The 27,232-nt window shown below is 35.1% G+C and overlaps 1 protein-coding gene across 1 annotated transcript; it reads left to right on the top strand.

The window, feature by feature from the left end:
* Nucleotides 1-10,621: 10,621 nt before the first annotated feature.
* Nucleotides 10,622-15,085, top strand: LOC143574963 (uncharacterized). Its single transcript, XM_077059450.1, has 2 exons — nt 10,622-13,770; nt 14,257-15,085. Exons 1-2 carry the CDS (start codon nt 10,821-10,823, stop codon nt 14,730-14,732), a joined length of 3,426 nt encoding a protein of 1,141 aa, XP_076915565.1. The 5' UTR covers nt 10,622-10,820; the 3' UTR covers nt 14,733-15,085.
* Nucleotides 15,086-27,232: the final 12,147 nt, after the last annotated feature.

Below are 27,232 nucleotides of genomic sequence, written 5' to 3'. Positions count from 1 at the left end.
ATATATGGTTGATTGACATTTTTGAAACCTTTAACGTATTTTATTGGTGAGATTAAGTTTTATACAATATCCTTATTTAAATATAATAAAAGTTAAAAAAAAAGATTCGAAAGTGGGTTGAGGGGTTTTGGGTTTCCGAGAAGACGACCCTTAAAATTCGGGCTATGCCTTGTCGTCGTGCTCCGCCGTTGCCTTTTTCCTTTTTTCCAATTTTAGCCCCACAAGTTTATACATTTATAATATTTCTTTTTAACGACTAAACAAGCAGAAAATTGTTTAGGTATTCTGTACGTGGTAATTCAATGTCAAAAGGTTATCGCTAGCTGGCCCAACCAACCGTACGTAGCTCCTTAAGTGCCTCCAAGTTATCTCCAGTTTTAGAGAAATCCCACATGCTCGAAGGCCCACTGATGGTAAACCCCGGACGCCCTCTGAATCGAACCGGAGATCACAAAGATCACAGTCTTTCTTCGTTAAGCCACCGATGCCCTCCCAAAAGTGTTGTTTGTGAGATTCGAATATGGGTCTATATTAAAGAGCTCAAGTTTTCCACCACTATACCACGTTAAAAACGATTGTATATATATAATATGGGGAAAGTGAATACGGTGTTGTCACGCGTCTAAGCTTACACGGAAATCCTATCAAAACTACGTAGTTTTGATTAAAAACAATCCAAAATTAACTCATTCCCAAATACATACCATCTATCATGCTAGGTCTCCACCCACAGTCTCCCAAGGCATTGATTTACAGCAAAAATCGATTCAAATCTTAATCCAATCTATCACAAAGTTTGTAAGAGACCTACTATTCTTCTTAAACAAAAGATACGTTTTTTGAATTTTATTTTCACACAGTGTTTCAATGGTATAAGATTGGTATTTCTTTCTCAAACCCTAAGTCGCTTCTATAATATTCTCCGTCTTTTGTTTTTTTCACTTCAACATCGAACTGCTATTTTTTACTCTAATTCAACATTTGAACCATGTCAATTGGATTTGTTTCACAACTTCCTTCTCTGATTGGACTCCTACATCTGTTATATTGTGTATGCCATGTATGAACAAAAGCTAAATTAATATTCAATTTATGTACAATTCTTTATTATTAATATGAATAAAACAGAAAGAAAATATTGGAATAAGGGAATTCATATACTAATTGTGATGTGAGAATAAAAATCGTTAAAAAAACTCTATAAAGATGGACACCTTGGGGACGGTAGGTGATGGTATGCACTTGGGAATGAATTAATTTTGGAATGTTTTTAATCAAAACTATGTAGTTTTGATAGGTTTTCCGTGCAAGCTTAGACGCGTGACAGCACCGTATCAAAACTACGTACCTCCTTACTTTCTTTTATCAATATTTTTTATTAAAATGCCAATGAGCGTTAACTTTAGCTGGCTTTAGAGAAGGGTTAAAAATTTAGGCTTGAGACCGCAAGATCTTAAAGCTCAAAGATAATTTCAACCGGGTTTTATTGCAGTGGGTTTTCTTCGAAACATGAGGTGGTGAGTTTTGGCTACTAGCGTTGTTTACGATCGCGGATGTACATGGTTGCCTTTGTCCATTGGGTTATCCCAAATAATTGGGTTTTTTTGTTGATCGTTAAAATAATCATTTATTAACACCCAAGACAAGCTAACCAGAACTACCAGCCTCGGAACCTAAGAACACAAAGATGAGGAGCCATACTAACTTACAAATTAATATTAATCCAACTTCATTTATGTTTCAAGATATTGAGGGCACACTCGTCATTTTTCACTATGTGATATACATAGGTTAAATTGTCGGTGTGAACGGTTTACATGACGGGTTTAACCTTTATAAATCGAATCAAATTATTAGAACATCAAACTGCCAAAAGAAAGTCGTAAACCAAACAGTTTTAATCTTAACCTGCCAAATTGGTCTACTTATTTCAGTTTAAATGGTCAATTTGGTTTCAATGGCAAATGAATACCCCTAACCAAGCTTTTGAACATAAATAAGGAAAGAAAAAATAAAACGGAATGAGAAGAGAGAAAATCACGATGTTGGGTTCCTTAACGACGAAGCAACGCTTTTGGAAGAGGCTCGAGAACGGCTATCGAGAGAGATCGGGGTTTGTAAATCCATCAACTAAACCCCTCAATCCCTTTACTAATAAGATGTTTGCGGGCCATTGTGGGCTCTAGTGACGGTCCAAGGATGGGGCATGGCCCCTGAGCGTGTTGAGAATTCTTAGTACCAAAGTAAAAATAATGTTGAAAGAACGTTTATTTTACACCTTCAAACTTGTATTGATATTTACTTTGATTTTACATTAGGACTACAAGTAAATCTGGATTACCCATATATATCATGATGAGATTAAAATTAACAACAAATGTACATGTACAGATAAAAAGATTTGTCAACATTTGAAACCCCGTGAAACTGTTCATCTTATAACACCTTCTTACTGCCATGGTACCTAATATTATTATAAAGGAAAATTCTGAAATGTCCCACTAATGGATAAAGATTTCATTTTTTCCCCATAAATAAAAGTTTTCTGATTTGTTCCCTACAAACATGTTTTGACAACGCGTTAGGTCTTAACGTGCCTTTCACGACATGTTAGCCTCTAACGTGTCGCGTCTTTCACGACATGTTTGCCTTATTAACCGTTTTTTAATATTGTATTATTATAATTAATTTGACTCATATTTGGTTTTTAATAACTTGTAATGTATAAAGTTTTATAAAGTTCCAAATATACCGTTGTGACGTGCTTATTTTAATCTACATGTTGGCATAAACTTTACTTAAAACGAGTATGGTCAGATTTTATTAAACATTTATTGAACATTTCGATATCAATTTGACACTCGATTTTGAGTAAAATTTATGACATGTAGTAAAATTAAACACTTCTCAATGACATATCCGAAATTATATATAAATTTATATATTACAAGTTATAAAAGAAAAATCCAAATATGGATAAAATTAATTACAATAATGTAATATTATAAAAAAATAAATAATAGCCCAAACATGTCGTGAAAGACGCGTTAGAGGCTGACAGGTCGAGGAAGACGCGTTAGAGGCTAACAAGTTGTTAAAAACGCACATTGGAGGCTAACAGGTCGTGAAATACATGTTCGGTGGCCAAATAGGTCGTGAAAGACGCGTTGAAGCCTAACACGTCGTCAAAGACATGTTTGTAAGGGACATTTATGAAAACTTTTATTTATATGGATAAAAATGAAATATCTCTCTCTTCATTAGTGAGACATTTTGGTAATTTTCATTTATTATAATTGTATTGTATCATTTTTTTATTTTTGTATATAATATTTATTTTGTCATTTTATTTGATTTCTTCAATAACTTTTGTTCATTAACCTTCTGGTTTAAAATTCTAAGTATAAAACTATTTTTGTTTTTACATTTTATCAGCATTTCGATGTAAACTATATTGAAAATAGCGTTGTATTTAGAATAAGATGCTTTTTAATATCTGAACGACTTTTGGGCGTACTTGGATCACTAGGTTTGGGCTTCGGCAAAATATAATTACGTACTTTGATTACCCGAGGACGACAAAGATTAAATATATTACTTTTTTTGCGTTCAGGTTTTTGTCAATTTTGTGATATAAATTTAGAGGAGTTGTATTCAAACTATTATATTCCTGGGTATTGCAAACAAAATTCGCATGCACTTAGATCAGTAACTTCGACATAATATAACTATGTACTTCGATTACCGGCCGACAAAGAATACCATAAATGTAACTTATTTGTATATTGCGTTTATGTTAACAAAATGTATGTTTTTCTTAGTAATTGCTTCAAAATAGGTAATTTTGTTTGTATCTAAAAAGGTATACGAGGTATTTTTTTAATAATAACTCTTTCTTGAGGACGAAATTAATAAATGACAAAAAGGCCATGCGATTCCTTTGTGTGAGTAATCGAACAAGAGATTGAAAGAAATGGTGTCGTTTCAACTTCATTAACTTTCCTTTATAATCACTTGTTTGGGTTAGTTGTATGTTTGTCGTCGTTTTGATTATTGTATCTTGGGGTTCCTTGCATGGTGTTCATTGGATCGGATTATTCTGTTTATTCAATTCAGATTTCTTGGATTTGAAAATTTTAGGAGCATATTCGAAATCTGATCCGAATTAGGTATATTCCTACCAAAATAAGTATTTTATATTACTATATAATATATATTGGATTTGATCATGAGAAAATCATTCTTTGTGAAAAACAATAAAAACTCTTTATACTACATGTCTACATATATGTAGAGCATATGATCAAGGTTCTTAGCTAATACATGTAAGTGTGTAGTGAAGATAAAATATTGTTGTCATGCATGACATTAATACTTTTTATATCCGACAATTTAAGTTAAAAAAAAACAATAAATAAGAAATTAGTTTTCTTTAAAGTTCATAAAAAGTTGTTGCCACCCAATCCACCAATTTTAATATTCAAAAAAGAAAATAATTATCATAGTTTGACTCATCACTTTGTTAAACAATTAAACCTAAATTTTTATGACAATATATTATACAGCCTTTTTTTCCATTTATTTTGTTATCTGTAACAAGGAAAGCAGGAAATTTATCTTAAAAACAAATGAAAACAAACATTTTTTTGAGTTATCGAATTTGTAATTATGGCCCTTTGGTATAAGTATACCACAATATGCTTGAATGCACCTTCCTTCCACCCGTAGAGAATACATTCTATTAGATGGCATGTTTGATTTACTTGTAATTGGAATGGAATTCATTTGATCAAATTTTTCTACATAGGTAATCCGTACTTGATAGATTTTAGGATAACATGCATTAGACGTGGAAAAGAGTTAGAGAGAGGCTAGCTAGTGCGACAAAGTATACTTTGCGGTTCATTATCACGCCTCGTCCGTAGAGAGAAAGTGTGCGACTTTATGTGAGATAAGAAAGTATCATCCGTAGAGAGAAAGTGTGCGACTTTATGTGAGAGAAGAAAGTTTGTCGTCGATCCGATGAGCGAAAACCAGACAAACATGATGTGACTTTTCCATAAAGCATAACGTTACTAATACTCATAAAAATATTAATTTCCTTTCACATAAAAAAAGAAAAAAAAACCCTTCATTTTACAAATTATTTCATATCAATAATCTTCTAGTTATTTTATTATTTTACTTGGGTAACAATTTTCATTTTAAATAATGAAATATATAAAGCAAAGTCAAATTTTGTAAAATATAAAAATTGAACATTCATCAAAACTCCACATATATATAGTTTTTTAAGGGTACACGAAACCATTTGAACTAAAACAAATAGTTATTTAGATAGATATAATTGACATTGAAAAAGAAGTGAAATTTTGGGACGGAGATCAAAAGGTCTCAAGTTTGAATCCGATCTAATTCTGGTTTTACTAAAACAGGCATTCGAATGACAGGTTTTCCTCGTAATAGGTGACGGTGGGTATGAGCTATCCAACAATGTCCGTGATCATGGACATACATAGTTGCATTGAGTTACCTCAAATAGTCTAGATACGTTGGTGGTTCAAAAAATTTGGATACGTATTATATACCCAATGAATCAAAGGTCTTATTTGATGTGATGATAAAGATGTCTTGTCGTGTGTGTTTTTGGGTGGGATCAAGAACCAAGGGACATGCTCATTTTCAGGAAATGGTGGACAGCCTTTCCTTGTCACATTCCTCTGTGATCAACATTCAAATTTTTATATATAGTTTTACACTTTTCTCCAACCATGTTAAAGAAACGACTTAAACAAATGCACTAATGTTTTGAGTCTTTTGACTTAAAAAATAATTTCGATGATTCCATAATTTATTATTTGAAAATAAATTCAAAAATTCATTGTTGTTTGTGTGTTTAGAAGAGTTGTAATTAGATAAGGATTATTAGCTCAAGTGGTTGAGATGAGACAGTCAAAAACGAAAAGTTTTAGGTTCAAGTTTCATCTATGACCAACGGTGGATCTACACCAAAGGTGTAAGTGTCGGCCTACCCCTGTGATATTTTTTAAAGATTTATATGTATGTGTGTGTGTGTGTATATGTTACAATCCCGATTGATCATATAAAATTTTGACACCAACTTTATTCCGACCCCTGCAAAATATTTTTCTGGGTCCGTCACTGTCTATGACAAAAAATATGAAGTTTCAAGTTGGGCCAAGGATATCCCAGTTCGACAGTTTCCACATATGGTGGATTTACTTCTAAGATGGAACTAAATGATCGGGTGAGCCTATCAAAGATCTAATTCAATCTAGTTTATTTCCCTAATTTTTAGATGCAATTTTCAAAATGACAGAGCTTAAATCTCATCTCTAGATTGAATTCGATCGACACTCCATGGTTCTTGCTACTCATTTTACGATTTATAGCTTTTTACAACAATTGTCCCTATATATGTGTGTCTAATATAAGCTTTTGTTAGGGGTGTGCATGATTTTGTTCGTATATTAGTCTCAACCGAATTAATCAATAATCGATCTGTTTTTGGTTAATAACCAAAATCAAACTTGAGCTATAATTTTTGTTTAGAAAATGCATAAACTGAATGCATAAATACATTAAATGACGGTATAAAACATGAAATATATTAATAGTGTACAAACGTTAGAAAATATGAATGGTTCATGATTCAATATTAAATGTGAAGACCACTTTTTTTTTTAATTTATTCTCGCTAATGCAAATGCGACATGATTTTAAATACTGATTAACCTAGAATCTTCAAATCTATGAAAATTTAAATATAAGATCCACTAACTTACACAACATGTCTAATTTCCATAAATAATATGGCATGTTAGCTGTTTGGTTTATCACTTGGAGGCTTTACTACTAGAGGTTTTATTAATGTTTGATGTACCTCCAATAAAATTACAACATAATTAATGTTTTAATACAAAATAAGAATAAAAAAGATTAAAAAATCTTGTTAATTGGAAAATTTGATTTGATGTTTGATAATGATGTCTTGATAGATTCTTAATTCTTTAATGTTCAAAACCTTGAAGGCATTGTGTTTATCGTATTCCTCCTTAATTTAGTGAAACTTAGATAAAAGAACAAAGCATGCATGTTTATTTTTTAATGCTACAATAAAAAGTATTAGTAATTGAACACACGTATCGAATGTTTGTCACAACGATATAACAAAATAAAATTTTTAAATACATTAACACATTAACTAAAATAGATGAATTGATATGGTTGAAGTCCAAACGCACTAAACCATAGACAATTTAAAAAAAAAAGAAAAGAAAAAAGTTCACTAGGAGCATGAACAATTTGCTGTCCAACTATAGTTTATTTTCTTATTTTTTTGAGAGGTTAAATTTTATAAGAAAAAATGTAAGAGAACCCAAACAAGAAGCCCATAAGGTACAAGTGAAAAACAAACTACAGAGTACAACCATCAACAAATATGAAACTTAGAAAAATTTATAAAATTAAATTTGCATCACAATTCTTAATTAATGTGAAGGAGTAACTGGGTAAGGTTTGACATCACTCACCAACTTTTTTGATCAAACACCTTCTTTGTTTAAAAATATATTCATTCGTTGCTCTCCAAATCATGAAAAGGATACCGCTATAATAGATTGTATTATTAAGCTCGTTTCTTGAACCACCTTCTGTTTTAGCGGTGTGCTCTAGAATTTTTTGGACCGCGTTAAAACCACTCATACTCAGGCCAACTATCCTTTTGGTAAAATACTTCTTATTCTTAACTAACCTAATACCAAATTCTACCGCTGGATAATGATTTAAGTAAAGTATGTTGAATATGTTAATAAATCATATTTGTATCTTGCTATTTCCCCACGTCATGATCAACATGCTATAGAGATGGCAATATAGATTTTGATATATCCAACATGCTACACTAATTAATTAACAAGTTCCATTTGTAACTTTGGTCACCAACTTGACTCGTATGGATGGTCAAAAATGCTTTCGTGACCAACCCAAAATTCTAAAAAAAAAAAGAAAAATGTTGACTACTTTTCTGATAACCAATTAAATCATTGAAGGGGTAATTTTATATAGTGCTGAAACTTATTGATATACTATCATAGTATCATGTATGTTTTGAGGGGTTAGTATATAATTGAATATGAAAAGAAATGATTTATCCTTGTAGGTCTTAGCTTACACACTTGACTAACTTTTTTTTTCTTAATGCCAGCTAATATTACTACGCTGCAGAGCGATTAAAGATTATGATATATTATTGCTCAATAGCTTATTTTGACCATGCTAAATATTTTGAAATGATCTAATATTTGAACTATAAAATAATAACATTTAAATTGAGCCGATTTGTATTGATGTATTGTCATATCTAATTGCTTAATACGTGTTATTTTACAATATAACCGTCGTTTAAAAGCAAAGTTTAATCCTTAAACTTTTTAATATAATGTTAGTCCGGGATATAAGACTTTTTACGTAAACATACATATAAACTCGTCAAAGCTCAAACTAAACGAGTCACACACGTAAAATTTCATGTTAAGTGCGAGTCTTCAGGCTCAAATTGAAGATAGCAAGTTAAATCAACTTGTCCTATATTGTTAATTTGTTATAAGCTTAAACCGGAGAGAACTTGAACCGGCCCGACAAATATTTTTTTTGACAATGGTCAATGACTGTAAACAGGAAGTCAATTTGTCACTTAATAGCATGGGTAATAGGTCAGCTAATCATATGGTCTGAACTAGAGGTGCACAAAAAACCCGAACCCGGAACCGGACTCGAAAAAAAACTCAGAACCGGTTTTTCTAAAACCCGGGTTTTTAATACCCGAACCCAAACCCGACCCTACCCGTAGGGTACGGATAGGGTATGACTTTCAATGTTGAAACCCGAACCCGAACCCGTACCCGATCTAAACCCGATAATACCCGAAACCCGGTTTTAGGTATACCCGAAACCCGGTTTAAACTATGCCCGAAACCAGGTTCTAGTTATACCCGAAACCCGGGTTTTTTGCATACCCGAACGAGATTTTTTGCATGCTAGGATATTAGTGTTTGTGCATATGTTTTTGTGTGGCTGTACATAGATCTATAGTCGTTCTCCAAGAGATCTTTTTTGGAGCACGTATATGATATAAATACTTGTTTAGAGCAACACTTTTTGATATACTAAACAACAACTGAAAACACATAAAATATATGTTTTTTGTATCCTTGTTTAGTTGTTTATGTATGTTTAAATGAACTTTGAAGTTTGTATGCAAAAAATGGAGTTAGGATAAAAAAATGAAGCAGACCCGTTAATAGAAGAAAATTGCAGAAAATGGGTATTTTTTTAATATCCGGAAATAGGGTATTCAAAACCCATAAAACGGGTTTTTTTCAATACCCGAAAATAGGGTCTTCAAATACCCGGGTATTGAAGACCCGGTTCAATACCCTACCCGAACCCGGTACACAGGGTATGGTTTTTCAAGCCAATACCCGACCCGAACCCGACCCGATTATTGTTAATACCCGATTTTTCAATACCCAGTCATACTCGAACCCGGTTTTTCATAATACCCGATTTGTACACCTCTAGTCTGAACAATGACTTGACCCATCAAATTTATGTCTATACATGGACTGGACTTTGTCAATTGGTCACATCAGAATTCGTTATGCCACTTCATTCATTCAAATCAATTTTAATTAAATTATAGTAGTTTTAAGTCGGAAAAAAATAGTCCGCATCCGATCCTGATCCAGGACCATATCTCTTCATGTATCAATCCATGTAAAAGGCAAATTTATATACAACCCGTTTACCGACTCATGAAAATAATAGATTAATAAAATCCGTCTTTTTGATAAAATTCGTTCTTCCGCATGGGAGGTTGATGCTGTTGGTTTTCGGGTGTTAACCCTATAAACATCAATGCTCTTAGACGAGTAAAAATCATCCCGTGAAGCATTGCGAACATAAGGATAATATAGTAATATTTTTGTACCTATATTCTATATCATAATTGTTTTAAGTGTATATTTTTGTAACAACATGCTGTCACATAATTGCTAAAGTGTATATTTTCCCTTCTAACATAACAACATTCAAAAATATTGTTTTATGTCATATTTCCCCTAAAAAGACTATACTCAGTCCCATAATTGTTTTTAAGTGTATAAAAGTTTGTGAATTACAGCTAGCACTGTTCCATCCATACTAGGATAATACTTCCAACAACCATCAATGATGTCTTGTGTTGAAAATCATTTTACTACATTGCTTCATTTACTTGCACCCAAGGTTTAAAAACTTGTACCAAAGACCATGAGACAAAGGGTAAAGATGATATAATATAAAAATGGTGAAATGGGAAAACATAGTGACTTCATATTGATGCCTAACTGCTCCCACACTCACTCTGTCTAGTGGTTTACTGGTGGAGTCAACAACAAGTTTATCAAAGCAACATTAAACTAATAACATTTTTAACAAATTACAGTGGGGTGAGGGTGGGGTGGGGTGGGGGTAGGGGTAGGGGGTGGTGGGTGCCTGCTAATTTTGCAAATCTCTAGGTATTTATTTAATATTTGTTTAATCTTTGTTATAAGTTTTTTATAACAATATTCGCCATGAAACCTGTGCTATTTCTTGATCACTACACCAATGTTTAAACCAGCCAAGAAAACCCATGAAAAAAGAATATGGTTTTAGTCTTTTAGAGAGAGAGTAACACAAAGATTAAGAAAACCAACAGCAAACCCAAAACCTCAAATTACACAAACCCAAGAAAAGTTTGCAATTTGAGGAAACAAATGTCGATGTTATCTTGCTCTAAACCCAATAACCATTCCCATATTAACTTCTTTTTCATTCCCTTAACAACCCTTTTCTTGCTTTTGTTTTCCGTCGTCGCTGCTGCTGATGTTACCGTCACCATCAGCAGCGACGGCGGCCCTAACCATGAAGCCAGTGTGCTATACACGTGGCTTCATGGCTGGGGTAACAGTGTCGCCGGTAACCCTTACTTTTCAACATGGAGGGCTACCGACGACACTAATATTAACCCATGCAAATGGGATTACATTAAATGCAACGCGGCAGGTTTTGTTACCGAGATTAATATCCAGTCAATCCCATTACAGCTACCAATGCCTACTAATCTTTCATCATTTCCGCACCTCAATACACTCGTAATCTCCGGTGCTAACATCACCGGAACACTCTCTGATGACCTTGGTGGCTGCCAAGAACTCATCACCATAGATTTAAGCTCAAACAGCTTAGTGGGTCCCATCCCAAATTCCATTGGCTTACTTCAAAACCTCCAAAACTTAATATTAAACTCCAACAAACTAACTGGTAAAATCCCATACCAGTTAGGAAACTGTAAGAGCCTCAAGAGTCTGTTGTTACATGACAATAGACTCTCTGGCAGCATCCCAACCGATATCGGTCGGTTGGGAAGCCTGGAGGTCATCCGCGCAGGCGGAAACAATGACCTCAGTGGTAACATTCCATATGAGATTGGAAACTGTGGTAATCTCACCGTTTTGGGACTCGCTGACACTCGGATATCCGGGTCGCTCCCGAGCTCAATCGGTAAGCTTACCAAGCTCCAAACTTTGTCGATTTACACTGCGATGCTCTCGGGCGAGCTTCCGCCCGAGCTTGGCAACTGTACTGAGCTTGTGGAAGTGTTTATTTATGAAAATAGTATTACTGGTCCCATTATTCCACAAATTGGTAACTTGAAAAAACTTGAAAAGTTATTGTTATGGCAGAATAATTTTATAGGTTCAATCCCTGAGGAAATAGGAAACTGTACTAAACTTAAAATGTTTGATGTTTCATTGAACTCTTTATCTGGGATGCTTCCAGCTTCCACTGGTAATCTAGTTGAGTTGGTAGAGTTCATGATCAGTAACAATAATGTGTCTGGTTCAATACCTGTTGGTCTTGCAAATGCAATCAATCTGCAACAATTGCAGCTTGATACTAATCAAATATCAGGGTTGATTCCTTCTGAGATTGGAAGGTTAACGAATCTTGAAGTGTTTTTCGCGTGGGATAATAATCTTGAAGGAAGTATTCCTGCAAGTTTAGGAAGTTGTAGCAACCTTCAAGCATTAGATTTGTCACATAACTCACTCACCGGTAGTATTCCATCAGGGTTGTTTCAGCTGCAAAATTTAACCAAGTTGCTTCTGATTTCCAATGATATCTCGGGTTCCATACCGCGAGAAATTGGGAATTCGACTTCGTTGGTGAGGTTAAGATTGGGGAATAATCGAATCACGGGTGAAATCCCTAGAGAAATTTCGGGTTTGAAAAGCATAAACTTTCTTGATTTGTCGGGGAATCGGATATCCGGGGCGGTTCCTGATGAGATTGCTAGTTGTAGTGAACTGCAAATGATAGACCTTAGCAATAATATGTTGAACGGGCCGTTACCCGAGTCTTTATCGTCATTATCGGGTCTCCAGGTTTTGGATGTTTCAAGAAACCACCTTGACGGTCCGATACCGTCTAGTTTAGGGCGGCTAGTGTCGTTAAACAAACTCGTCATGAGCCAGAATGAGTTTTCTGGAGCGATTCCCGGATCGCTCCAGCTCTGCTCGGGTTTACAGTTTTTAGACCTGAGCAGTAATAAGTTATCGGGTGAGATCCCGTCTGAGTTGGGGAATATCCAGGCGCTAGAGATTGCATTGAACTTGAGCTGCAACGGGTTGACCGGGCCTATCCCAGGTCAAATTGGTCAACTTAGCAAGCTTTCAACTCTTGACATGTCATACAACAAGCTAGAAGGAAACCTGAGCCCGCTTTCGCACCTTGACAACCTTGTGTCGTTAAATATCTCGTATAACAACTTTACAGGATATTTACCCGACAACAAGCTTTTTAGGCAGTTAACCGAAGCGGATCTTGCTGGGAATCAAGGGTTATGTTCTTTTGGTAAAGATTCTTGCTTTTTAAGCAGTGTGGCGGAATCTGGTAATGGGAAAGATGAATATAAGTCAAGAAATGCTAAAAGGTTAAAACTTGCACTTGCATTGTTGATTACTTTGACCATAGCCATGATGGTCATGGGTGTGGCTGCGGTTCTGCGTGCAAGACGAGGAGCTAGAGGTGATGATGTTTCAGAGTTAGGCGAGTCGTGGCCATGGCAGTTCACTCCATTTCAAAAGCTTAATATCTCGGTTGACCGAATCTTGAAATGTTTAGTGGACACGAATGTTATTGGAAAAGGATGTTCTGGTGTGGTGTATCGGGCCGATATGGACAATGGTGAGATCATAGCTGTGAAGAAACTGTGGCCATCAATGACGGTTGATGGTGGTTATGAAGACGAGAAGTCTGCAGTACGTGACTCGTTTTCAGCAGAAGTGAAAACTTTGGGTTCGGTGAGACACAAGAACATTGTTCGGTTTCTGGGGTGTTGTTGGAACAAGAAAACGAGGTTGTTGATGTACGATTATATGCCTAACGGGAGTCTCGGTAGCCTGCTACATGAACGAATGGGGAGCTCGTTGGAGTGGGATTTGAGGTACCGAATCTTGCTAGGGGCTGCAGAAGGACTGGCTTATTTGCACCATGACTGTGTTCCTCCTATTGTTCATAGAGATATCAAGGCTAATAATATTCTAATCGGTCTGGAATTCGAGGCTTACATTGCAGACTTCGGGCTTGCAAAGCTGGTCAATGATGGTGATTTCGCTCGATCGTCAAAAACAATCGCAGGTTCCTATGGATACATCGCTCCTGGTATTGATTTTAATTGTTTTATTTTTGTGTTACATATTTTAGTCCTGTAAATGAATCAAACGAACACGAACGGTGGCATGTTCGTGTTCGTGCATTTAACTTATGAACATGAACACGAACATATAATCAAACAAGTTTTTTTGTACATATTCGTTCATTAAGAATATGTTCGCCCGTTTGAAACCTAAACGAACAGTTCATGAACGTGAACAAATACAAACGAGCATAAGAAAACAAATTTAAACAAACATAAAAGAACATACACACACACACAAGCGCCCCTTTTTTGCTTATATTTATAATTATAAATTATAACTACTTATGTATTTATTATAATTTAAATGAACATAAACGAACGTAAATAAACAAACAAAACACGTGTTCATGCTCGTTCATCAGTTCATGAACGTTCGGTTCATTTACAGGCCTAGACATTTTATCAAACACATTGTGTGCACTAACTTTTTATCTCTATTTTCACCATAGAATACGGGTACTCAATGAAAATAACGGAAAAGAGTGACGTCTACAGCTACGGGGTGGTCATGCTCGAAGTATTAACCGGGAAACAACCTATCGACCCCACAATTCCAGACGGATTACACGTCGTAGATTGGGTAAAACAAAGAAAAGAATGGACCAAGGTACTCGACCCAAGCTTACTATCCCGACCCGAATCCGACATAGAGGAATTGATGCAAACATTAGGCATTGCGTTACTATGCGTCTACTCGTTGCCCGAAGAAAGACCAACAATGAAAGATGTGGCAGCAATGTTAAAAGAAATTAAACACGAAAGGGAAGAGTATGCGAAAGTGGATGCTCTTTTGAAAGGATCACCCGAGCCTCGGGCGACAGCGTCGTCATCGGCTGCGGCGGGTAGCGGTGTGGTGACGAGTAATCCTAACAGCTTCTCTGGTTCGTCGTTGTACTCGTCTTGTTCTAAAGGTCCATACAAGTGAATATGGTTTAAACTTAATTTGGCGGGTGTTTTTTAAAAAGAAAGTGTGGTTTTTTTATTTATTTTGTGTGGAGTTTAGTTAAGATTTTAATGGGTTTAGTATTATAATAATTATTAATTAAAATTAATACTCTATTCGGGATCAATTTGTGTAATGTCCATGGGAATGTATGTATGATAAATAAATTTTTGATTATTTTTTTAGTTTTACATGTGTTATAATTTGTGTGACATGATAAAAGTGACGTAGGTGGTGTTTAAGGTTCGGTTGGAGAAGGAGGGTTTTGTGTTTTATAGCCGAGACGTTTTGTGTACAATGTTGGCACGCATAAGGCCTCCATCGATGGTATATAAGATTATCGTGTGTTGTGTACATTTTGTTGTAGACATGGGGAACGCGTTGGATTGTTAGTTGGACCTCGTCTGCAAAAGGCTACACAAACTATCTGGTTGACGTGGTCTACGACTCTACGTCAGCTGATCACAGTAACCATACCTTGTCTATATAATTTTCACTTGTTACAAAAATGCTATAGATTTAAAACCCATTATCCTGTAGAGTATAGAGCACTTTCATTACAAGTATTTATCAAAGCTCCAATAGCCAGTACCATTTTATTTATAACAAAAGTAATGTTTGTAATCTTATTCTTATCATCAATAATATATATACGAAACGTATTTGACTTATTAGGATAGCTAAAGAACAAGTGTAGTAAGGGGTGCTTATTGTGTAATGGGATGTTGTTGTTGTGTGTGTGTGTGGGGTGGGGGTGGGGGGGGGGGGGGGGTTGTCTTGTTTTAAAAGGCATTTAATTAATTAACTATAGTTAGTTTGGGGTCGGGCAAGCCTGCTAATGCGGGAGAGATCAATTTAATAGGTTTGGTGACACGTCCGTGTAGATACGGGTTAGTTTTAAGAAAAATGGGTTTAGTCACATCAATTGTGGAGGTGTCACGGCGAGGAGGTTTCAGTTGTGGTAGAGAGTGGTGGTGGCAGAGACAAAGGCGATAAAAGGGGGGGGGGGGTGTCGAAGGTGGTTGCTTTTAACTGAACTAAACACAATCTGTAAAGACTAAAGACCCATAAAAAAAATTTGATAAAAAAACGAGTCAATTGAATGCTTGACTCTTCCTGTAGTCACTTTGTTGATTAACTTATTATCTAGCTGATTATTTCATTGTTTCTTTAATATGCTTTTTCAAATATACATGCAACATGTAGTATTTGAACTCTACTTCTAAGATACAGGAACAAAAATACTTTATCACCATATCATATTTCTTAGGGACTATTACATTGTTTAAATAACTATGCATGTTACATTTTTTAAATGATTTTATATAAAAACATAACATCAAAATATTCATTCATAGATTTTGTTTACTACAATAAATGGAGGCAAGTCATGATGGAAGTTAGTTGTATCAAATAATTGATTCCTAAACTGTAACCTTTTCCTTTGATTACACCATCCACCTTTTTAGGTTTTTTTTTCTGACATTTCCATTTCCAATGATAGGGTACACATTAATCTACAAAGGGTACAACCCTGTTATGCATCCATTACAAATACGGAAAGTTTATGTGTACTTTGTGCTCTGATGATGGCACCATACTACCATGGGTGTGAATGGCGTAATGTGAATGCAGGGAATCTTGCTAAAGATGATTTTACCTTGAGATTCACATATTTCATTATTTTCCTTTTTTAATATGAACTATTTTTTATTATATTAATCGTATATATTCCATTGAACATGCATTATTACAAAGTAAATATTCTATTTTCATTTGCTTTAATGAAATGAATATCTAACTTTCATTTAATCCAAAATACAGAAACACTACATTAGACCTAGTGTTATGGAAGATTGTTAGTTAAATCAAATGTATAGTTACGTTACTGTCACGTAGACAGTAAGAGACATCAACTAACTAAATCATGTGTAGTGAAGAGCTTTAACAAACCAAAGTTTATAATCATTTTGTTATATGTATATTTGAATGAATAATATTCATTGTTTAGACTTGATTATGGGCCCACAACCTTAAATCCATTTATTCGCTACTGCACTAGCGCCCCAAGGGGCTGAACATGGGGTCGGCACCCATTAACCGTTGGTTGTAACAGTGATTGGCGTTATTCCTTGGTGATATGACATGGGTTTAGCGAGTATGTTATGTAAATGTTGCTTGTTTTTTTTAAACGACCAAATAAATTTTATACAACGCCAAAACGCGGAATAGCAAGAAGCTAACCGACCCAATACAAAAAGGCACCACTGAAAACACCAAAACAAAACATAAAAAACCAAAGATTACATTTACACATTAACATTAAAAGAACACCATCTTTCTCATGTTAATGCCAACATGTTCGATCTTGATCGCACCCACAAATATCCCAATGCTTTAATATTTCCCACCACATTACTCAAATGAATTGGTTTTCGGTTGAACACCACTTCATTCCGAGCCATCCAAATACACCACATCGTAATAAGACAAATAGCATGAAAACGTTTTGCTTTCTTCTTCGGAAGCCTTGTAAATGTCCAATATATCTCGGATACTAAAAGCAAAGAAGGACGGGACCTTGCACCACTGTGAGATTACTTGCCACGTTACTTGTGCGAAAGAACACGACACAAAAATATGCTTCGCCGATTCCTCGATTTCCCCACAAATCGGACAAACGATCGATGGTACCGCCACATTACGTTTAGCTAACGAGACACGGGTCCGTAATCTCTCCATTTCAGCCCTCCAAGCAAGGATACAAACCTTTTTAGGAACCCAATTATTCCACCCGATCATGTAGTCTCCAACAGCCCCTATCTCCTTATTCATAACCTTCTTTAAACTTCTAACAGAAAACTCATTTGACTCATCCAATAACCAAACCCATTGGTCCTCACCCACCCCAAGTCTAATATTTTGGAATACTAGCAGTAGGTTTCTCAACTCCATGATTTCCCCACTAGAGGATGGTTCTCTAGACCACTCCCATGTTCCACATATCTCACCACCATACATAGTCAACATGTCCGAAACTAAACAATTTGTTGATGCCTCAAGCTGGAACAATAAAGGAAACTGAATGAACAACGGCTCGTCACCATTCCAAGTCTCAAGCCAAAACATCGTGTTCCGTCCGTTCTGAACCTTGCATTTAAATGCTTTCTTAAGGTTGACTCCTAAACCTTCGAATTTGGCTTGAACACCAGCTATTTGTTTCCAAGGGCCCGTAAACGTCATTCTCCCCGGTAAGGATAACCACGACCTAGATGTATGATGGAAAGCCCAAACAACCCTCCTCCAAAGTCCGTGTTTTTCTATTTTGAACCTCCACCACCACTTAGCTAACATAGCCAGGTTAGCCTCCCGTAACGAACCGAAGCCCAACCCACTAAACTCAATCGGAGCAATAACCTTTTCCCATGCCACCCAATTTATTTTATTATTATCATCCGATCCTCCCCAAAAAAACACTCATCTCAACCGTTCCAACTTCTCCAACACCCCATCCAGGGCTTTAAACATTGAAAAATAATAAGTTGGAAGCGAATTCAATACCGATTTTAACACCGTTAAGGCGTTACCCTACTTCCAAACGATAAATTTTTCGCTTTCCATACCAAGAGCCGTTTACAAAACACATCAACCACCGGATCCCATGATTTAATTAGGTTCATGTTCCCTCCCACTTGCAATCCCAAATGACGGAACGGAAAACCTCCAGTTTTGCACTTTAATAAATACGCCATTTCCATCCTCTCTTGTTCTTCTACTTTAGTGCCATATAACCAACTTTTAGAGAGATTATTTTTAATCCCGAGACCATATAAAAGCACCTCAGAATTCGTCTCAGATTCAGCACATTACTTTCTTCCCACTCGCCTAAAAATACCACATCATCAGCGTAAATGAAGTGAGTTAGTAACAGGCCATCAACCCCACATCTAAGACCACGGTACAACCCCTTGTTACTTGCTCGTTTCATTACCCCAGTCAGAGCCTCCATAGCAATTATAAATAGAAATGGGGAGATTGGATCCCCTTGTCGAAGACCCCGGGAGCATGCGAACTCATGAGTCGGTGACCCATTTATGTAACAACATGAAAATTTCGAGTTCAAAGTATCAACTTTCCAAAGTCTAGGGACTAAAATTTCCAAATTCCAAAGTTGAGGGTTTAAATTGAAAATTCTGATTTCCTGACCTATCGCTCTACGCGATAAGTCAGAGGAGAGCCCCATCGCGTATCGCGATGGGATACCTGACACATGTTGACACGTGTGCCACGTGGCACTGGTTATCGCCACGTGTCACCACGTGGCAACACTGTTGCCACGTGTTGCCATGTGGAGCGGTGCCTGCAATGTGTCGACACGTGGCAGGTCTACGCTGTGAGTCAGCAGACCTATATCGCGATACGCGATAGGTCTGCTGAGGAACACGCGATAGGGACCAAAATTTCGCCTATAAATAGCAGCCATGGGCTGCTCATTTCCACATCCCAAATCAGTTGTTCACTCTCTCACTAGCCTCTCTCTTCAACCCGACAATCATATAAACGATTTGCCTCGATAAGCGTGCCATGATCTTTTGTTTGTGTACAATCGTTTCCTCGAAGTTTGTGCCACCCTCCACCCTCATTCATTAAAAAGGCGTTGTTATGGCAAAGAGTCCCGAAATACGTGCCGACGAGTGTTGAAGTTGGCATATCAAAGTTGATCAAGAAAGGTAAAGCGGCGTCGGAGTGCTGCTCAATTCTCTAGAGTTTCTATACGCCATTAAGATTAGGCGTAATAAAGAATTCAATATAATTCGAATATTATATTAAAGGCTTAAGCCTTAAGTCGAGGTTATACTCGATACCTCGATAAAAGAAAAACAAAGAAAAGAAAACATAACAAAGATATGAATGAAAGAATAGATATTGAATAGTGATGAATACGTATATATGTGTGTAAGTATATATGTAAATATTCTTTGTTATGAAATATTATTTAATGAATAAAGAGTATTCTTAAATAATAAAAGAAAATGATTACGTTTCTTGGAGAAGAAGAAACGTCGGGCTTTGAATATAAACTAAAGGTTTATAACTTACTTTTAAACTAAAGGTTTTCAAGTAAATAAGAATTGAACTAAAGGTTCAATCGAGGATTGAGATATAAGACTAAAGGTCTTAAGCCGGATCGTGTATCCGACTAACAAATATTTATACTCGTACTATAGGTGCGAGATAAAGAAAGGGAAAGACCCTTGGATGGTGAGTGAAGCCGATCCTAAAGCGAGAAGGTGAATACGCCCCCAAACTTTTACTTATTTAAAATGAGTCAAACTTGTTATTTGAAATTATTTACAAGGAACTATGTGTTCCTAAAACCGTTATGAATAAGGGTATAAACCTAGCCCTCAGGCTGTGATATACGTATGTCTGGATCCTTACATAGGTGGTACTATGCGATGTATGGGCATGATCGCACCACCCTTGGTCGTAGGACGCTCTCCTGCAGGGAGTACGACTTTATGTGTATATTTACGGGTACTTAACTAAATCGAACGCTGCGGTGTTTGCTGAGGTGGCCTAGAGTAGAGGCTCATATTTATAATGTGTTATTTGACTTTGTTATTCCTAAGCCACGTTGGGCCGAGGCAGGCGCAGTCTCGAGGGGTAATAAAGTAAAAGAAATATTTTTGCGTCAGCGTGTTCACCAGCATTCGTTGCTGACGTATTTTCTTACATTTTGCAGGTGAACAAAGTTAGAGCTTAACAATGACGAATTACTAATATCCGATGGCTCGGATTTCTTTTGTATAAGTTTAATATGGTGGTTTGTAAAACATAAACAAGTAATCTTTTGTACTTAAGTTTGGGAATCTTTTAAAATCCCAACTTTTGTTTAATGTAAATATTTACAAATTAAACCCACAAGTTTTATAAGACTTCCGCTGAATTAACGTAACTCTGATTTATTTACACTTGTGGTACCAACTATTGATCATACTCCTAGGCCTAAGATGGGGATGTGACAATTTACAAGGATTAATTGTTGTCCAGTCACCAAAATAGTCGAAATCCACCGCCTCCATCGATCGGGAAAATCCATTTGTTCTAAAATTGTGTCCAAAAATTCCCAATTAAGTGAGTCGTAAGCTTTTTCAATGTCAACCTTAAACAACATACCCCTTCTTTCCGTCCTCCGAAGCCATGACACCACTTCATTAATTATAAGCGGACCATCAATAATACTTCGCTTGGCCAAAAACGCGGATTGCTCCTCGGATATTAATTTCCCAATTACCTTTTTAAGTCGATTAGCAAGCACTTAATTACCTTATTTAGGCAACCAATTAAACTGGTTGGCCTAAAATCCCCCAAACCCGCATGGTCCATCGCCTTTGGAATTAAAGCAATAAAAGACGACATACACCCTTGACTAATAACAACATAATTGTGGAATTCTTCAAAAACTTTTGCTATATCAGATTGGAAACATGTCCAGAACCTCTTTAAAAATTTAAATTTATATCCGTCTGGACCCGGAGCACGATCCCCTTCACAATCCCAAACCGCCTCTTTAATTTCCCCCGCCGAAAACGGGGCTGCCAAAGCATCAAAATCCGTCACGTCCAAAGTATTCAAATATGAGCACACCAGTGTTGGCCTTGAGTTAATCGGTTCCGTGAACTTACCTGAGAAGAACTCAAAGACCATATTTTTTAGAGCCGGTGGGTTCGAAATCCACTGACCATTCACCATGAAACCATGAATTCTGTTAGAACTAAGGTTAGCATTAAGCACGGCATGGAAGTATGATGAATTCTCATCACCTTCCACTGCCCACCGCACTCGAGCTTTTTGCCTTAGATCCTTCTGTTTCACCTGATCGGCGGCCGCCACCGCAGCTAAACATTCTATCCTTAAATCTAACTCATTTTGAGTTAGGGGCTGTTTGTTTACATCTGAATGGACCATTCAGATGTAAACATCTGATTCATTCAGACTTCAGACTATTTGGTTCCAAATAGAAAAACATCTTAATGGTTAAAATTAGGTCTGAATCATTCAGACTTACTGTTGTTGCTGAATGGGACATATGCTCATTCAAATCTGAATGAACCAAACAGCCCTTTAAAAGCCTGGACTCGGCCAAACCTTCCAGGACCAAGAGCTTATGTTTATACATCAAATAACTCTTCTCCTCGTCACCCTTTTTCTTTTCCAACCACCATTTTATTCTTGATTTTAACCATCGCAACTTAGTTGTAAAGGCTAAATCTGCGGGGCCTGTGAATCTGAACCGCCTGCATTGAAGTTCCACATAATCAACAAAACCCGGGATATCAAGCCATGAATTGAAGAAACGAAAAGGAATATGTCCAAAGTCAACCGGCACGGAAGAAAAAAGGAGCGGTTTGTGATCCGAGTATTCCTTTGCAAGAACCATTACGGTCGCCAACGGCCATAAACCCATGAATTCTTTACATACCAAGATCCGATCAATTTTACTAAATTTAATCCCCTTTATCAGACACGTATGTGAATGACCCACCCCCCATTTGGTATGCGGTCAAATCCGCATCCTCGATGAATTTGTTAAACACTTCCGCATTTGACCCAATGAACTCCGAGTTCAACCTTTCCGAAGCTGATCTATTAAAGTCACCGACCAACACACACAAGCCCGTTAGCCCCCACCCCCCTCCCCCTCACTGTGATGACATATTGTAAATTTGGGAACATAATTATAATCAAGTTTTAATAAATTTAACAAGAGTAATTATAAATAACACAACTTCTACTATAAAATATATGATACAAGTGAGAAGGAAAATAATACATAGAAACTAGCAGTAACATATTTCATTTTCCTCAAAAAGTTGTATTAGTTTTCATTTGAGTTTCTTGATAACCTGTTCTTTAGTTTTTTTCGCCGCAACATCAACAACATTTTCGCCTGCGCGTTTTGTTAAACTTTCCTTGGCTTCTGAAAGCTTTCCCATAACTTCTTTTTTCATATTTGAAACCTAAAATGAACAAATTATAAAAAAAAATGACAACAATTGACTAAAGAAAATCTTTTTATACGATATAAATTGTCATTTATGATATCATAATGTTACGTAGAAAAAATAACTATCATTATAATTTTCATAACTACCTCATTGAATCCTTCCTTTACTTTGTCGGCTGCGTCTGTTACCTCTTGACATGTTTCTTCGACCTTCTCATCCGTTTTTTCCTGTGGTTCACATGGCAAATTATATTTCTTGTTGTATCAAAACATGAAATCAAACAGAATGCTTGAAACCCGATTGAAAACATATTTGTTTGCATACACATTTTACATAAAAACACATGACATGAAAAGGAGTACCAAAAGCTCCCCTTCATTGTCTATTGGTCCATCTCTAACAACAATCAGACCGACGTATGAAATTCTTACATTTTGCAATGGTTTAGTCGCGTTGACAAATGTTCTGGGGCTTCTCAACGAACAAAATCGGGGTACAACATCAAAGAGGTTCTTGGAAACCTTAACAATGTTACATAATTTGAAGCTTGTCATGTTTGAAAATTTAGCATTCAAGAGCCAACATCTCCGGATCTTTATTCGAAATGAATAACTATGAAATAGAGAGATATTTAGAGACAATATATAAACATATCGCCACATGTGGGTCAATGAGGATATTTAGATAGTGTGATTATGGACCTCAAAAATTGTTACTTGATTAAGTCGGACAAAAATCATATCGATCCAATGTAATTAAAAAAATAATATGTAAATTATTGTTAAGAAATTTTATAGACATTGGAAAAAATAATTGTCGATAACTAGTCCTATATTATATACCAAAGTCCAAACTATGCCATGTGAGTAGAGGTGAAAAAAAAACTCGAACCCGGAACTTGATCCGAAATAAAAACCCGGAACCGGTTTTTTAATACCCGGGTTTTTAGCACCCGAACCTGACCCGACCCATAGGGTATGGATAAGGTATGCATTTCGGTACTAAAACCCGAACCGGACCCGATTTGTACCCGGTAATACCCGAATACCCGTACTGGTTCCATACCCGGAATCGGGTTTTTCCAATACCCGATGTATACCCGAAAAATACCCGAAAAAGATCCTTAGAAGTGCAACCTTTTAAAAAATACAATATATACCCGATAGATACCCGGAAAAAAGTCCGAAAAAACCCACAATAGGGTTTTTTCAATACCCGAATTAGGGTATTCAAATACCCGGTTTTAGAATACCCAATTCTATACCCGACTCGAACCCGATGCATAGGATATGATTTTAAGAGGCAATAGCCAGACTCGAACCCTACCCTGTCATACCGTAAACCGGTTTCATACCCGAACCCGGATATTTAAAAACCCGATTTGTGCACCTCTACGGCTCTACTGTAGAGCCTCTACATGTGAGACAAAAACCCACCCTAAATTTGTTATGATTTTAGTGCTTGCCCATTTGTAGTGGGCCAACGCCGACATCCATCTTAGCAAGTTAGCATAACAACACTCAACAGTCAACACACCATTACACAGTTGAGTCAAACCATTACACAATTGAGTGGTTTGAAACATATTTTCGAGTGAAACCTACGTGGCATGACGTTAAATTATAAATGATCCATGACGTTAAATCTAAATAGCAGGCCCAAAGAACTGGATCACTTAAGTTAAATGGTTGGCATAAACTTTTGGCATCGAGTGAAACAATCTTTAGTGAAAGCTTAACATTTATTGGTTAGCTTTTGGGTTGTCGAATTGATCGGTACCAGTCACTGTAACAATTACAAATGGAACTTATATTAAAAAAAGAATGATAAAACACATCAAAGACCAGGATTCCAAAGCTGACCTTAAAAAGGCTAATCGTTTATGCCGGTAAACATTAATTGTTATCATTAAACGCTAGATTGTTGCTATAAACAACTTCTGTCAAAATTGAGACGTGTCAGTTTATGTGAAATGGTATAAGTGTAACTACTAACCGATGTGTTATAAAAAAGATACATCATCCAATACAAATAAAAAAGATATAATCTATACATACTATTAAAACAAAATGAGATTTTCACTTGTCAACTTTTTAGCACATCCACATCAATACCACCTTATTGCCATGTCACCAATTTCCTTTCAAAATCATGTCAACTCATCCACTTCCTTATATTTAAACCTTAACAATTCACAATTTTTTACACTAAACATATTTTTCTCTCTTTCTTTATTACCCGGATCTTCTTTCACCCTCTCATATTTTCCGACTAAACTAGATCTACATTCTTATTAATTGTTTTCCGGTAAGTTTCTATTTTATAATAACCTTCCGATTGTTGATATATGTATTTCCAGCAACATCATATTTTCTTCCGGTTATTGTAGATCTAACCTTTTTTATCTTTATTTTCATTGTTAACTGATTTTTTTAAAATCTGTTTAGGTTCTAAATAAAAAACGGCGATGAAGCTAATATTTTTACGTATTTACGTTTTTCCGGTAAGTTTTTCCAGTAAGTTTTTCCGTTCATGTGCTATACCTATAACAATGATTGTTTTATATTTATTTAAAGTTTTATATTTTTATTATTATTTTTTTCTTTTACATGTTATTCTTTTAGGTTCTAAATAAAAATTAGCTTCATCCATGGACATTATCATTATTCTTTTTCCGGTAAGGCCAATTTAAATTTTTCGGTTATAAATTATAATTCAAACCTTCCATAATATCAATGTTATAACAAAATTTTATTATTTCAGATTATTGTCCCGATTGATGTACGGAATATTTCATTTTACCTTCTAAATAAATATCGGAGATATCATCGCCATTATCACTATTTCGTTTTTCCGGTAAGACCATTCAAATTTTCTGGTTATAAAATTATAATTAAAATCTTCCATAATATGACTATTAATATTCGACTTTATCGTTTCAGGTTATTGTTCCGACTCATATAAGCTAATTGCATGGATTGAACATTAGTTAATAAGATATATTTTTTTTAATTTTTTTAATATTGATGTATATTTTTTTTAATATTCATGTATATTCCTTATTTGTAAGATTATAATGTACATTAAATTACCTATATTAATATAATCATTATTCTATTGTTTTTGTCAACTTCCAATTAAGTGACAAATATACCGTCTAATTTAAAATCTCATTATAATTTTCAATCTTGTATTAGTTTACATTTTTATATTTATACACATTGAAGAATCCCATTAATACAATTTATAGAGTTTGACATTCCTTATTTTTTTTTAAAAACCGAATGAACAACCCTTTTTTATATTTTTAATTTTTTCCATTTTTATAAACTCATTCCTTAATTTATGGTTTGACCGAAATAATAACCTAATTATCCCATTATTACAATTTATATCTTTTCGCTTTCCTTATTTGTTAAAAAAACCGAATGAATAATTTATAACTTAAATAAATTTTCGACCGATTTAAATATTTGACCATTCATATTAAATCGTTTTTGACCATTCATATAAAATCGTTTTTGATCATTCATATTAGTATACATTTTTAGATTTATACACATTTAAGAATCCCATTATGGCAATTTATAAAGTTTGACATTCCTTATTTTAAAAAAAAAACTGAATGAACAACCCTTTTTTATGTTTTTAATTTTTCCCATTTTTATAAACTCATTCCTTAATTTGTGGTTTGACCGAAATAATAACCTAATTATCCCATTATTACAATTTATATCTTTTGATTTTCCTTATTTGTTAAAATTTCGAATGAATAAGTTATATCTTAAATAAATTTCTGACCGATTTAAGTATTTGACCATTCGTATTAAATCGTTTTTGACCATTCATATTAAATCATTTTTTACCATTCATATTAGTTTACATTTTACATATTTAGATTTATACACATTTAGAAATCCCATTATGGCAATTTATAAAGTTTGGCATTCCTCATTTAAAAAAAACCCGAATGAACAACCCTTTTTTATGTTTTTAATTCTTTCCATTTTGTTATAAACTCATTCCTTAATATGGGTTGACCGAAATAATAACCTAATTATCCCATTATTACAATTTATATGGTTTAACTTTCCTTATTTGTTAAAAAAACCGAATGAAGAAGTTATAAATTAAATAAATTTTCGACTGATTTAAGTATTTGACCATTCATATTAAATCGTTTTTTACTATTCATATTAAATCGTTTTAAATTTTAAATAACATTTACATAGTCAATATAACTTTCTTGAAATATACCAACATGATTTAAGTACTTTTAAATTTAAGACTTGCACTCACAAATTATGTCCATATAAAAATTAACATACATTTGTTTTGACTATTGTAACGTTTTTAATTAAATATTCTCTTACAATCCATTATTATGTTATTAAGAGTTACTAATAATGTTGAAAATAATAACCGTATATTTTTAATGGTTTTTAAGTGAAGCATAATTTATGCATGTTT

Source organism: Bidens hawaiensis, unplaced genomic scaffold (genome assembly GCF_021521415.1).
Source record: "Bidens hawaiensis isolate Kalapana, Puna unplaced genomic scaffold, B.hawaiensis_p1.1 tig00027229_1, whole genome shotgun sequence".
Classification (NCBI taxonomy): Eukaryota; Viridiplantae; Streptophyta; class Magnoliopsida; order Asterales; family Asteraceae; genus Bidens; species Bidens hawaiensis.
The sequence above is the reverse complement of the archived record's forward strand: the minus strand, read 5'-3'. Positions and strand labels throughout refer to the sequence as shown.